The following is a 15004-nucleotide window of genomic DNA, read 5'->3' as shown; positions in this document are numbered from 1 at the left end:
TGATACTGGTAGCCTTCCTTTGGCCCGGAATACCCTCTTTGCCTGTGGTAGTCTGCTTTTTATGTCCACCATGCCTCATCCGTCATGCGTTATCTTACTTCCAAAGCAGCAGAGTTACTACACTTCGTCTAGTTCGTAGTCCCCAGCTGTGTTGTTAATTTCAGCACTAATCTCATTTCTGCTTCTCCCCATCGTTTTCGTCTTTTTTTTATTTACTGTCAGTCAATACCATGTGCTCAACAGACTGTTTATTTCATTCAGTATGTCTTCTAGTTCTTTCTTGCTTCTAATGAGGATAACAATGTCATCAGCGAATCTAATTTTTTATATTATTTCATCACGAATTTTAATGCAACTCTTGAACCTATTATTTATTTCCCTCATTGCTTCTTCGAAGTACAGATTGAACAGTAAGGGAGACAGGCTGCATCCTTGTCATACACCCTTTTTAATCAGAGTGCTTTGTTCTTGTTTTTCCATTCTTATTTTCCCTTCTTTGTTTTTATACATATTTTCATGTCAAAACCACAATCAAATCCAAATGTGAAGACAGGGTCATCAATGAAGTACAACATTTAAAACTGAAAGCACATTTATTACCGACCCAAACATGCACCCAGAACAGAGCTGATTTGGGCGGAGAGTGCAACTGTTTATGCAAACATGGAATAGAATATACAAACACTACACACATAAGATATTTATGGAACCGCCCAGAAATGAAAAATACTGAATAACAAATTACTGTTGCTGGTCTGGCATGGACTGGCCACTCACAGCACGGCAGCCAGCGACGCTAACAGCAATGTTATATCACATGTGCGGCAGTGTTGTACACTCCTGGAAATTGAAATAAGAACACCGTGAATTCATTGTCCCAGGAAGGGGAAACTTTATTGACACATTCCTGGGGTCAGATACATCACATGATCACACTGACAGAACCACAGGCACATAGACACAGGCAACAGAGCATGCACAATGTCGGCACTAGTACAGTGTATATCCACCTTTCGCAGCAATGCAGGCTGCTATTCTCCCATGGAGACGATCGTAGAGATGCTGGATGTAGTCCTGTGGAACGGCTTGCCATGCCATTTCCACCTGGCGCCTCAGTTGGACCAGCGTTCGTGCTGGACGTGCAGACCGCGTGAGACGACGCTTCATCCAGTCCCAAACATGCTCAGTGAGGGACAGATCCGGAGATCTTGCTGGCCAGGGTAGTTGACTTACACCTTCTAGAGCACGTTGGGTGGCACGGGATACATGCGGACGTGCATTGTCCTGTTGGAACAGCAAGTTCCCTTGCCGGTCTAGGAATGGTAGAACGATGGGTTCGATGACGGTTTAGATGTACCGTGCACTATTCAGTGTCCCCTCGACGATCACCAGTGGTGTACGGCCAGTGTAGGAGATCGCTCCCCACACCATGATGCCGGGTGCTGGCCCTGTGTGCCTCGGTCGTATGCAGTCCTGATTGTGGCGCTCACCTGCACGGCGCCAAACACGCATACGACCGTCATTGGCACCAAGGCAGAAGCGACTCTCATCGCTGAAGACGACACGTCTCCATTCGTCCCTCCATTCACGCCTGGAGGCGGGCTGCATGATGTTGGGGCGTGAGCGGAAGACGGCCTAACGGTGTGCGGGACCGTAGCCCAGCTTCATGGAGACGGTTGCGAATGGTCCTCGCCGATACCCCAGGAGCAACAGTGTCCCTAATTTGCTGGGAAGTGGCGGTGCGGTCCCCTACGGCACTGCGTAGGATCCTACGGTCTTGGCGTGCATCCGTGCGTCGCTGCGGTCCGGTCCCAGGTCGACGGGCACGTGCACCTTCCGCCGACCACTGGCGACAACATCGATGTACTGTGGAGACCTCACGCCCTACGTGTTGAGCAATTCGGCGGTACGTCCACCCGGCCTCCCGCATGCCCACTATACGCCCTCGCTCAAAATCCGTCAACTGCACATACGGTTCACGTCCACGCTGTCGCGGCATGCTACCAGTGTTAAAGATTGCGATGGAGCTCCGTATGCCACGGCAAACTGGCTGACACTGACGGCGGCGGTGCACAAATGCTGCGCAGCTAGCGCCATTCGACGGCCAACACCGCGGTTCCTGGTGTGTCCGTTGTGCCGTGCGTCTGATCATTGCTTGTACAGCCCTCTCGCAGTGTCCGGAGCAAGTATGGTGGGTCTGACACACCGGTGTCAATGTGTTCTTTTTTCCATTTCCAGGAGTGTATATTACCCGTATTTTCCTGTAGCTTAATCCTATTTTTCTGAGAATGTCGAACTTTTGCACAATTTTAGAATGTAAATACTATTTTTAGGTCAACAAATCTAATGAATGTATCTTTATTTTTCTGAAATCTTGTGTCGATTATCAAGCGTAACGTCATAATTGCTTCTCTGGTGCCTTTACTATTCCTAAAGCCAAGCTGTTCCTTATCAAACCGATCCTCAGTTTTCTTTGCCACTACTGTGTATTATTCTTGTCTAAATCTTTGATGCTGATTATACTATAGTTTTTGTACAGATCCACTCATGCTATCTTCGGGCTTGTGTGGATGATGTATTTCCGATAGTCGGGTGCTATGTCTCCAGTCTCATTCATTCAACTCACCACCATGAATAATTACGATACAATATGATAGTGCAGTGCCTGCGTAGTTTCATAAGTTCGGTGCAATGTTCCTTCGGATATATATGCATGTCCGAAGGAACAGTCACTGCGGCGAGTTGATTGACGACGTGTGGAACTTTGGATCTGGCCGTGAGTCCCGCACGGATAGCTAAATGGTACGGCGACCGCTCGTGATAAGCGGGATATCTGAGTTCGAGTTCCGGCACAAATTACCGTTGTCGTCATTCCATTCTACAGCAAATGGTTGTCCTTATTCGTAACTTTGCATTGTAATCAGAATAACACACAATGTCCTGTCATACCACTAAAATGTTCAAAGTAACTCAGATTCTGCACTACCTTCCCATTTATAGCTAATCCTACCCATATACGTACCTCCAGAAATCCTTATCGTCTTTCCATTTCACTCCACTGATTCCAACTGTACCTAGAATGTGCCTATGCATTTGAGGTTTTCTAGCTCCCGTACCACATTCAAATTTCTGATATTCCACGCTCTGACTCGTATATTTTCTCATGGTAACCTCCACTTTGACAGTCCTATCCCGGAGCTCCGAATGGGGCACTAATTTGGAATTTTTTGTTAATGGAGAGATCTTCGTGTCACCTTTTCAAGTACAGGTCACTGTGGATACACATTGTTTTTTATGCAGTAGTTTCCACTGTCTTCTGGGAGATCATTCCGTTGGTCACTGCCGATTCTTCCGCCTTTTACGTGCAGTTTCCCACTTCAAGGGTAAGAGGGTGTCCAGAGTTTCTTTCCACTCCTGCGCCTCTTTGACAAGGAAGTTTGCAAAAAGAAGAGGGACTGCTTACGTGGGAAGTCTTTGGCCGCCATTGCTAATGATTTTTATTCAAAATTTAAGCAATCGCTGGGATCGTAACCGAGACCGAGGACGTTTTGATTACTTGTCAAAGACGTTACGCCCCCTTTTTAAATTTGTACCGTTAGACAACGGTGTATAGCGAGTGATGTAGTGCATGACGTCGGAAGTACCACGAGTCTGTTCGTACACAATGCTGTCGCCTACAGGAAGGTTGCGACATCAGAAGACTGTAGACAATTGCAGGAAGATCTCCAGAGGAGCAGAGATTTGTGCAAGGACTGACAGCTGACGCTTGGACTAAATAAATGAAATGTACTCCTCATAAATAGGTGAAGAAATAGACAACGAGTCGATGTCAGTCTTGATGACAGGTCAAGGGAAGCAGCAACTACATAAAATAGCTTGGAGTAATCGCCAGGAGCGACCTGACGTGGAACGACCACATGAAACAAACAGTAGGAAAAGGAAATGCCTGGCTTTGATTAATTGGGATAATCTCAAGTAAATATAAGTCATCTACGAAAAAAGTGGTTTACAAAATACTTTCTGACCAGTTCTTAAGAACCGTTCATCAGTTTGGGACTCTTACCAAGATGAACTAATGAAGACGACGGAGAGTACCTAACGAAGAGCGGCGCGTTTCATCACGTAATCATTTAGTCGGCGCGAGAGAATTACGGAGATACTCAACAAATTCCAGTGGCGGACGCTGCAGGGGAGACGTTGCGGATCACGGAGAGGTTTACTATTGAAATTCCTAGTGGGTAAGTTCCGGAAAGAGTCGGACAACGTACTACTTCGTCCCGCATACGTTTCGCGAAATGACCACAAAGAGAAACTTTTGGCTAATACGGATATTTACCGACCATCATTTACCACGAGCTACTCGCGAGTCGAACGGGCAACGGCGAAATCGTAGTGGAACCAGAAGTACCCTTCGCCACACACTGCATCGTAGCCTGCGGAGTGTAGATCTACATTTCACGTACGGACCGCGAAGTTAAGCTAAGAGAAATTGGAGCTCATATGGAGCATATAGACTGTCTTGGTTTTCCCTCGCTCTTATTTGCAAGAGGTTCAGGAAAGGAAATGACTACTACTGGTACGCGGTACCCTCCGCCACGCACCGTACGGTGGCTTGCGGAGTATGTATGTAAACGTAGATGTAGGCGTTTAATTGGCAGCTCTCGACACAGAGGTAGGCGAATCGAATCCTGGGCTGAAAGAAATTTTCGTCGCCAGTATGTGACCAGACAGGGAGGAAGAAGAGGTGGTGGACCTTTTGTCGATGCCTGGCGTTAAATCCGAAACTTTTGATCTAGTGACTCATGCACTGCGGCCATTGGACACTGGTGGTGCGTTCGTAGGGTAGGGGACGTCTAGCTCTGCAGCCACTTTTGAACTATTTGAGAGGCGTAAGCTATATGCCGGTAACTCATTTCATCCATTCCCTTCATTTCATTTCGATTGTATCCACTACGACACAAATAGAACACAACTCATGACAAACCATCATCACATTCGTCGACGCGACACACGCACATATTTTACACATACTACTAACGAGCGAGGCGTCACAATAACTCGCAAATTAAAATCTGGTGTTATTTACTGACAGCTAATTATCAAACACTATTAATAATTTTTGTAAAAGTCAGCATTTTGTATATTACAACACTGAATGAGTTACGGACTTTTAAGATAACCTCCAAAAATTTATCATCTGGGCGCCCATGACTGGTGCCATCTACAGTGAGTGCACAATGAACGGCGACTTGTATCTAGACATACTGAGTAAAACGGTTACACTTAGAGTTTTGACTCTAGTTGACACATTATTGAGCACTTCAGCCAACAGAGAGACAGCTCCCACTCAACCAGCAACGAGGGTGAATGACGATTTGGATGTTGAGTGTTCTGTCCATTGGATTAGCCAACACGGTCCTCACACTTCACAGAGTTCGGCCCCCTCGACATCCTCCAATAGGACTACCTGATGGCTACAATGTACCAAGAGAAGATACAGGATGTGAGCAGCGTCAAGTGAGAGCAATGGTAAGAACGAAAGGAAATTCGTTTTTTATTGAAATGTTCAACTTTAGTTATTTTGATCATGAAACCAAATGTTTCGGTGTGTGGCTGTTTCTGGACCAATCTGTCATACTTAACTCTACTGGCAGTACGGTAGATATTTGGTACACATCCGAACATTGCTACACAAATGGATCGCAGCGCGTCCGATAGGCAAGAGCGAGAGAGTGGGAGGAGGTACTCACCCAAAGACGCCGACGGCGACGGCGGCCTCCCTGAGGGCGCGCTCCTGGTCCATCTCGACGAGCGCCTCGGGCCGGATGGTGGCCGTGTTGCGCGGCTGCCGCTCGTTCTGCACGGCTGCGCACACAGACAGGCACACCAGCGCTGCAGCGCGCCTTCAACTCTAACCGTCTCAACACAACACACTACACTCACCAGCGTCAGTTTCCGGACCTAAGCATATGGTCCACAAAAAAAAGACATAGTCGCATTCTGATGACACAAAATGGGAAAACACTATTTGATCGTACATATGTATCACTACGTAATCCGGAAGTGGGCACTATTTGTCACGAGCGGCGGCCCTATCAGAATAAAAAGGGACGGGGGGTGTTGCGTTGTCAGTAGAGAAGCAGTCGGTCAGGAGAGCTTACTCATTTCGACTGTGGACGAGTCACTGGATGTCACCTGAGTAACAGAGTCATCAGAGACATTGCAACCCATCTAAAAGTCTCCAAGTCGACTATTGATGATTGGATTGTGAAGCGGAAACACGAAGGAACAACCACAGCTAAACCGAGACCAGAATACCCCACGTATTGACGGGCACGTACTGTCTGGTATTTCCGGCGGTGGTTCTAAAAAACGAATGAAATCGGTGGAAGGAATCACTCGTGTGTTTCAGAGTCCTATCAGCAGTCCGGATAGCACAGTGACTATGCGTAGATAGTCAAAAAAGCGATATCACGATCGAGCAGCTCCTCATAAGTACACATTTCTGTGGTCAGTGAAAAGCGATATTTGTGATGGTGTAAAGAGCGACGCCACTGGGCAATGGGTGACTGGTAACAAGTGACTTACAGCTTTCAATTACGCTATGTGTTGTGGCAATCCAACTGAAGGGTTTGGGTGAGGCGAATGGCTGGAGAACGTTACCTGCCATCATTTGCAGTGCTAACTGTGCAGTGCGGAGGAGGTGGTGTTCCGGAATGAAGGGGTTGTTCGTGGTTAGGGTCTGATTCCCTTATTGCACTCTAGAAAACGCAACATGGGGAAGTATATGAACACACATTACAGCATTGCATACTGCGTCCATTAGAGCAACACTTAGGACATGATAATTGTTTGTATTAGCGTGACAATGCACCGTTTCATAAAGCAGCATCTGTGAGGCGATCGTATGGACAATAAAATTCCTAAAATACATTGATCTGCTCAGAGTCTCGTCTTGAAAACAGTGGAACACCTTTGGGATGAGCTACAACGTCGACTTCGCTCCAGACGTCACGGTCCAACATCACTGTCTCCTGTGGTTTTGGCTCTTTAGGAAAAATGGGCTGCCATTCCTCCATAGACATTCAGGCACCTCATTGAAACTGTCCCCAACACACTTCAAGCCGTCTTAAAGGCGAGGAGTGGACGCACCCTTATTAATGTCCATTAATAGGTGTGCGGACACTTTCGATCAGATATCGTATAAATTTGGATCCCCTACACATCTACATACATTTCTACATAATTGTCGTCTTTCTTGCTGAGATACTTGTAATAAGAGGCCGTATTTCGTATTCCAGTATCGAAGAGCAATGTCACTTGTAATAATAACAGTATTGTAAAGGGACCGATGACCTAGAAGTTTGGTCCTTTGTCCCCTCTTCAAACCAATATTGTAACAATTTCTTTCACAATATGTCATGTTGAAAGCACAGTCACACAAGAAACAGCTTCCTCTGCGAAATAATGTAAAATGGGTCATGGTACTATGGGACTGTAGGGGATGAGTGGCGCGTTGGGGGGGGGGGGTGAAGGAGTGAATGGGGTATGAGGAAATATTCCCCAGCAAATCACAGCGTTGCATGGAAAGGTCAAGGTTTATGTTACCGTATAACTTGTTTTCAATATGACTTGCCACGAAATTTGTCTATAGATCCACTATACATACTGGTGTTGTTGATCACATCACAATTAAATAACAAAAAAAAAAAAAACAATAAAAACAAGACGGAAACAGTCTGGCTTTCGTCTTTCCTGGTGAAGCCTATGCTGTCACACTGACCATGTGATAGGTACGACGGCGTTCTGAAAAGGAATACCTCCGAATTTTTTGTGTGAAAACTCTTAAAAATTTTTAAATGAAACAAACGTTTTTAACATTCTACATATTTATGCTCCATGTTTACATATTTATTTCCTAACTTAGTCATCCTGGCGACTAACACATTTCTCCCAACGAGAGATCAGTTTGTTAATACCGTCACTGTAGAATGTTTGATTTTGTTGACGGAGCCACAATCTCACGTCTCCTTCCACCAGTTCATCACCGTCAAAAGAAAATCGTGGAAGGTGTCCCTTAGATTTTGGAAACAGATGAAAATCGGATGGAGCCAAGTTTGAACTGCATAGAGGATGATCGATGAAAGTGAACCGAAGGCATCGGATTGTTGCAGATGTCGCAGGGCTCGTATGTGGTCTGGCATTGTAATGTTGAACGAGAGGATGTTGCATGTGTGAAAGAACTCTCCTAATTCGAAAATCGCTTGCAGCATGCTGTTTCTTACGCACCGACATAGTTATGCAACACACTGCTCTGTTACACGCTACAATTCGGATTCGGAGACCTGTAGCGGTAGACGACTGCAAATATGTACATGAAGAATAATAATGTAGAACGTTAATAACGTTTCTTTTATTTAAAATGCTTTAAAAGCTTTCACATAAAAAATTCGGAGGCAGTACTTTTCAGCACTCCCTCGTACATTTTCTTCCATTTAATTGCAATCAATATTCAAGCGTCTCTGTTGTTGTTGTTGTGGTATCACCGCCAGACACCACACTTGCTAGGTGGTAGCTTTTAAATCGGCCGCGGTCCGCTAGTATACGTCGGACCCGCGTGTCGCCACTGTCAGTAATTGCAGACCGAGCGCCACCACACGGCAGGTCTAGAGAGACGTACTAGCACTCGCCCCAGTTGTACAGCCGACGTTGCTAGCCATGGTTCACTGAGAATTACGCTCTCATTTGCCGAGACGATAGTTAGCATAGCCTTCAGCTACATTTGCTACGACCTAGCAAGGCGCCGTATTCAATTGCTGTAATACTTCTGTATCATCAAGAGCAATGTTCTACAAATGTTGATTAAAGTTAAGTATTCCAGAAGCTACGTACTTTTCTTTATAGCATTCATTACGTATCCTGTTTCAGACCTCACGCCAGCCTGCGTGAGCTTATAGCGTGCATTTCGGTCTCCTCTAAAAACAGTGTTGGCAATTCTGCCGACACTTCAGTTGTTATAAACAGAACGTCTATGTCTTGCTGAGGAACAGGTAAAGCTCACGTTCACATGCTATTACGGTTGCAAATCTGCTGTATAGAGACCTCATCCTCAGGCATGTGTGTCAGAACTGTGACTGTTCTTTATTTGGGTAAAGTCTATTATGTAGGGTGAACAGTAAACTGATTATGAGACTATTTGTTGATGAGCCAGTTGTTCATAAGAAACTGACGCCATCGAGAGTCTGTAGGTGGTCTATCACGATTTCAGTGTGTTGCTAGTACTTCGCTTTAAATGTGAATACATTGAAGCTGATGAGGACAGGTGGAAGAAATATTCTTGTAATGTTCTTTTACAATATTAATAGTGTTCTGCTTGACTCACTGTCGTAAATTATATAGGGTGCACATTAATAAAACCGACAAACTGCAGGGACGGATTCCTAACTGGAAATGGAGGAAAAAGGGTTCTATGAACATGTGTCCGGAAATGCATCATTGCTTCGGTAGATAGCGCTGACTAATGAAAGTTCCTCTGACCACGTGCCGTGTGTTCCTTGTGTGTTGCAGGCTGTGTGATTGACGTAGCGTCACTGTCCTCGCGAATAAGAGTCCAAAGTCTTATACCGGTGCCACCACTTTCGGTTTCGTAAAGTAGAGAGTGAGTGAAAGAATGGTAGACGGTCGATGTGTAACTCGTCATGGGGAGACGCTCTAATAACAAGTCTCATCTGCATGATACTCCTACCGAGTGAGGTGGCGCAGTGGTTAGCACACTGGACTCGCATTCGGGAGTACGACGGTTCATGCCAGCGTTCGGCCATCCTGATTTAGGTTTTCCATGATTTCACTAAATCGCTTTAGGAAAATTCTGGGATGGTTCCCTTGAAAGGGCACGGCCGATATCCTTCCCCACCCTTCCCTAATCTGCTGAGACCGATGACCTCGCTGTATGCCCCCCCCCCTCCCACCTCCTGCCCCTCCGCATCCAAATCAACCAACCAACCATAATATTCCTCTTAAGTGGCTGCGTTGACAGAAAGCATGAATAATTCCTTTATGGGTATTGTGGTTCATACGCTGAAAAATCGCGACGAAGAACTTTAACATCTAAGAGCGGTTTTCATAAGGCATGGATATTCAGTTCGAGCGAACCACCAATGCTTCAGACAGGTCGAGGAGAAAAAGTAGGAGTCGTATATCTGCCTAGTAACCGGAAAAATCTATAGACTACGAACAAAACATGGCGTTTAGTATATTTGCCTTTTCACCAACGATTTGGGTATTACTTTACAATGCTAAAGACGACACAGAATTCTGAAAAAGTATACTGCTCATGGTGGCGATATGACACTCATATGAAGATAATCAAAGATATGAGCACCAAGAGCAGCTAAAGTAAATCTGCTGTCTCCAAGCAGTTAAGAAATTAGGTACAGTAACGCCAGCATCATGGAACAGGTTTTAAGTTTCCGAGCCAGCCTGATTAAGTAGCTTGTTGAAATTAAGCTTCCAGAATATGTAACTAACTGGGCGGGATACTTCAGTTTATGGAAGGCTTGCTGTCGTTAGCTATCTAATCCATAATAGTCGTAAAACTCCGAGGAATGTTTTATAGAACTCAGCCACTGGTCTTGTGGAAAAAAGGAGGAAGATTAAAGAAAAGATACGCTTATATAAGTAAAAGAAGAGGTGAGGCTGCTTCTTTAACTCGGACTCTGAACAACACTGCATAATATGAAGCTATTGGCGCAAATGATGACAGAGCACTAAACAACCACTACCACGCAAAACCAGCGGCGCTGCGATCCTTCCACGTAGTCGCTACGAAGAAGTCATCTGAATGAGGTATTTTATTTTTTCCACAATCACTTTTTATCGTACAATCACAATCGGTTTCGGCATACACTGTCCATCTAGGAAGGGAAAGCTTACATTAAGACCTGTAACAAGTACAAATATTTTCAATAGGTCCACTTGTGAGCCAACTAAAGTGCTATTAATATCTAATGGTTCATACTTTAGGCGACATTTGGTGGAACATAAGTTCACAAGTTGTCAACTAAATATAATATCGGAAAACATGGAATTATGTACATAAAACTAAAGTGCACTTTTCCCTCCTTACTCTCTGTGCTAGATGCACACGTCCTCTATAAGGCAATCTTTACGCTACAAAACCATAAAGTATGACAAATACTGCAATAATATGTCAGTCAGATAGTCATAAAATATGAAAGTAGAATACCGGTCGTTAGAACAGCAAAATCCATATAACCCTACATTATTAAACACTCGTGAAATTTACGATTGTTGTAGGCTATAAAACAGGATATTTTGTACTTAATTTGGTATTTAACATACCATTAGAGACCTATTTTTTTGAAATTAACTAATGCATAACATAAAGTGAATGAAGAAAACAGTAAGTGAATGAAGTTGGATTCGTACAATTAATTTACTACGGTTTAGTGGCATTGTAACTCCTCCTCCCCCCCCCCCCCCCCCGTTCCCTAGGTTAAGTAGAATGAGATCATACAATGAAAAGCCTTCGTGTACATATTTCCAATCCTTGGTGGCGCTGCACACAGGCTGTTAGATGTTACGCCGCTGCCCATAAGCTGAGGAGAGACGATACGAAATGGACGACCACGGCAGTTCCCTGTTACAGCCCGCTGTTACTCCTCTTCCGTCAGCGGGTTCTTACTTAGCGGGGCAGACGTTGGGAAGTGCAGAGAACACCTACGCCAACAACAAAACAGCTTTAAGCTTACGTATATACGCCAAAGGGGGAGGCGGGACACAATATTGTACAAATTTTACTTAAAGTTGAAAAAGTAAACAGTTAAGATATTTTCGAAGAATAAGAGATTTACATTACGAAACGCAAGGAACCAGGTTAAGTCCTCAATGAACAACATGAGTTTGCAACTAATGCAGGTTTTAATATGTATCACGATTTTCTTAGTTGGCCTAATCACTGTGTTCTGCATACAGCTGATGATGGGTCTCCCTGCGTACGACAGGAGCAGTGTACCGTCCGGAACGCGTCTGCACTTCCTGACATCTGCCCAGTTAACGTAAACACCTCGCAGCCGGAAGAAGCTTGCCAGCGAGCTGTAACAGGGAACTGCCCTGGTCGTCTATTTCGCGTCGTCTATCCCAAGCTTATTGGGGACAACGAGATACACGGGCCCTGCAACGAACTTGTGAAGTCACACTAGTTGGCTCGTCCGCCACACTTTGCGAGCGCTCGGCCCCGTGTAGGGCCCACGGGAAATCAATATTTAATTAAAAAGGTAGCCACTAAAGGTCTTAATTTCGTTGTGTGCTATCGAGAGCGTGCATGAACACGCAATCAAGAATTATTAAACTCGTCTGAAATACTTATTCGCTTCCCACCGGACACGGCTGCTGGCCGGCTGCTGTGACCGAGCGGTTCTAGGCGCTTCAGTCTGGAACCGCGCGACTGCTACGGTCGCAGGTTCGAATCCTGCCTCTGCCATGGATGTGTGTGATGTCGTTAGGTTAGTTAGGTTTAAGTAGTTATAAGTTCTAGGGAACTGACGACCTCAGATGTTAAGTCCCACAGTGCTCAGAGCCATTTGAACCATTTGAACGGCTGCTGGCACTCGTAAGACCTGCGGTGTCACGTGATGTGATGTACAAGCCACGGCCTGTCTTTCTCGTGGGCCTCGTAAACTTATAGGCACTGGCGTAACATCTAGCAGCGCCATCAAGGATTGGAAATAAGTACTATAAAGATTGATACCCTGTCTTTTTATTGTAAATATCTCACTCTGTTTAACCCTAGAACACTAAAAGTGGGTAAATGTTACATTGGTACTACACCCATCGTAAATTGTTACTCAAAATTTATTCAAAGAATGTCATAATTTATAGGTTATGCATTGATTGTTTACAATCATTAGGTCTCCAATGGTATGTTACATAAGGGATTATGTTTTATACCCTACTGCAAACGTAAATTTTACGAGTGTTCAGTAATGTAAGGTTATATGGGTTTTACTGTTTTAACGACTGGTAATCTACTTCCATATTTTATGTCTATCTGACCGAAATGTTATTGTAATGTTTGTCATACCTTTGGTATTCAGGACTGAAGATTGTCTTATAGAGGATGCGTGCATGTAGCGTAAAGAGTAAGGAAGGAAAAGTGCACTTAGTTTTATGTACTTAATTCCATGTTTTCCTATAGTATGTTTAGTTGACAACGCGTGAACTTTTACTTGTTTTGCAAATCAAACTGCCTTTTCCTGCTGCTATTTATTGATTATTTGCAAAACAAGTATTTATATGCTTGCTGCAGAAGATGGCCACACAAACAAACGTGCGTGAACTTTGGTTCCACCAAATGTTGCATATAAGTACGAACCATTGGATATTAATAGCACTTTAGTTGGGTCGCAAGTGTACTTAGTGGAAACATTTGTACTTGTTTCAGATCTTAATGTAAGCTCTTTCTTTCTAGGTTGTAGCATGTGAGTATGGACATTGTTGGCCGAAACCGTTATGACTGAATCAAAAAACTGATTCTAGCAAAAAGTAACAAACCTAATAATAATCAATCACCGTCTCCTTAAACGGAACATCGTTTTTTGAATGATTTGAATGTTTATGACTGGAATGCCGTTAAGACACTGGACTCGTACAAACCCGCGCAAATTCACCTTCTGTTGCAAGATCTTCGAAACGTATTTAAAAGGGAAAAAATTCCGGCGTGAAGAGCTTGGTCTGCAGCTCGTGGTCTCGCGGTCGCGTTCTCGCTTCCCGAGCACGGGGTCTCGGGTTCGATTCCCGGCGGGGTCAGGGATTTTCACCTGCCTCGAGATGACTGGGTGTTTGTGTTGTCATCATCATTTCATCATCATTCTTGAATGTGGCGAGTTTGGACTGAGCAAAGGTTGGGAATTTGTACGGGCGCTGATAACCGCGCAGTTGAGTGCCCCACAAACCCAACATCATCATCATCATCTATGGATGACACAACCATACTGTTAAAGTTTAAAATCGATAACTGTTTCAAGAGCTTGTTGCATCTTCTAGAAGGCCCTTGTCAGGTGTTTGTTGCTGATCTTACGATTTTCAGAAATGAGTGAGAAATGTCCACAGAAATGGTAATGATATATATCATACTTGTGCTTCATCTTGTAAAACTTTCCGCTTCCGTCAGTATACGTCCAGCTGAGTTTGCTCCTTTCGATATCTCTCTTGTTGGAGAAGTTCCGTTTGGATGCGTTAAGCAGGCAGCCTAGGAGCCCGACACTTTCTCTAAGTTACAAACCTGTTCTAGTGGCCTTCCTTTTGCGATTTTATACCATTATCCCTTCTTGTTTATAATCTTGGTAACGGTTTTCTACTTCTTGTTTAACGCTCCCATCCAGATATTGATGTTGCGCAGAGGTATTGTTCTCTGAACATTACTGTCACAGTCAGTCGAATAGTTTCCATTAGATAATGTGTGAGCAACAGTTTTTTAAGTTTGCTGCTGTATGCCTTCATTGATGTGCCAAAAATTTTATTAACTAAGACAAATATATAAGATGACCTTTAGAAAAAATTACAGGATCACCGAAGCAAAGAAGACGAGGGAGTTTGTTGCAGATTGCACTAAGAACGCCAGCCTCCTTTGCTGAGTGTTCAGTATGCCTGACTCTACACGAAAGTGCCGCATTCGATTCGTGGTACCGTCAGGGATTTCTCCCCTGTAGATGGAGTCGAACGTCTTCCAGTTAGCCTCATGGAGACGAAGGAGAAGCCAAGTGACTGGAAAACTGACATTAACGACCATGGAAGCGTTGCACTCACCACATACGAGTACACCCACAACGCTGACATCGATGACGAACAAAAAAGAGGATGTAGCAATAGTTGACCAGTGGGCCAGTGACCTGTGGAAGAATGGCTTCACGAAGTTAACTTTTGCTTACTATAAAAATAATTCGATTAAATAATTAAGCTATCAAATTTATTTGTTATACTTTTT

The 15004-nt window shown here is 44.3% G+C and overlaps 1 protein-coding gene across 1 annotated transcript in view; it reads right to left on the bottom strand.

Annotated features, from left to right (window-relative positions):
- Positions 1-15004, bottom strand: part of LOC126188570 (photoreceptor-specific nuclear receptor-like) — a 252210-nt gene that overhangs the window by 51836 nt on the left and 185370 nt on the right. Inside the window, exon 6 of the mRNA XM_049930172.1 lies at positions 5751-5865. Coding sequence (XP_049786129.1) covers positions 5751-5865 — 115 coding nt within the window. The remainder of the gene's footprint in view (positions 1-5750; positions 5866-15004) is intronic.

The sequence above is a fragment of the Schistocerca cancellata genome, chromosome 5 (genome assembly GCF_023864275.1).
Source record: "Schistocerca cancellata isolate TAMUIC-IGC-003103 chromosome 5, iqSchCanc2.1, whole genome shotgun sequence".
NCBI lineage: Eukaryota > Metazoa > Arthropoda > Insecta > Orthoptera > Acrididae > Schistocerca > Schistocerca cancellata.
The sequence above is the reverse complement of the archived record's forward strand: the minus strand, read 5'-3'. Positions and strand labels throughout refer to the sequence as shown.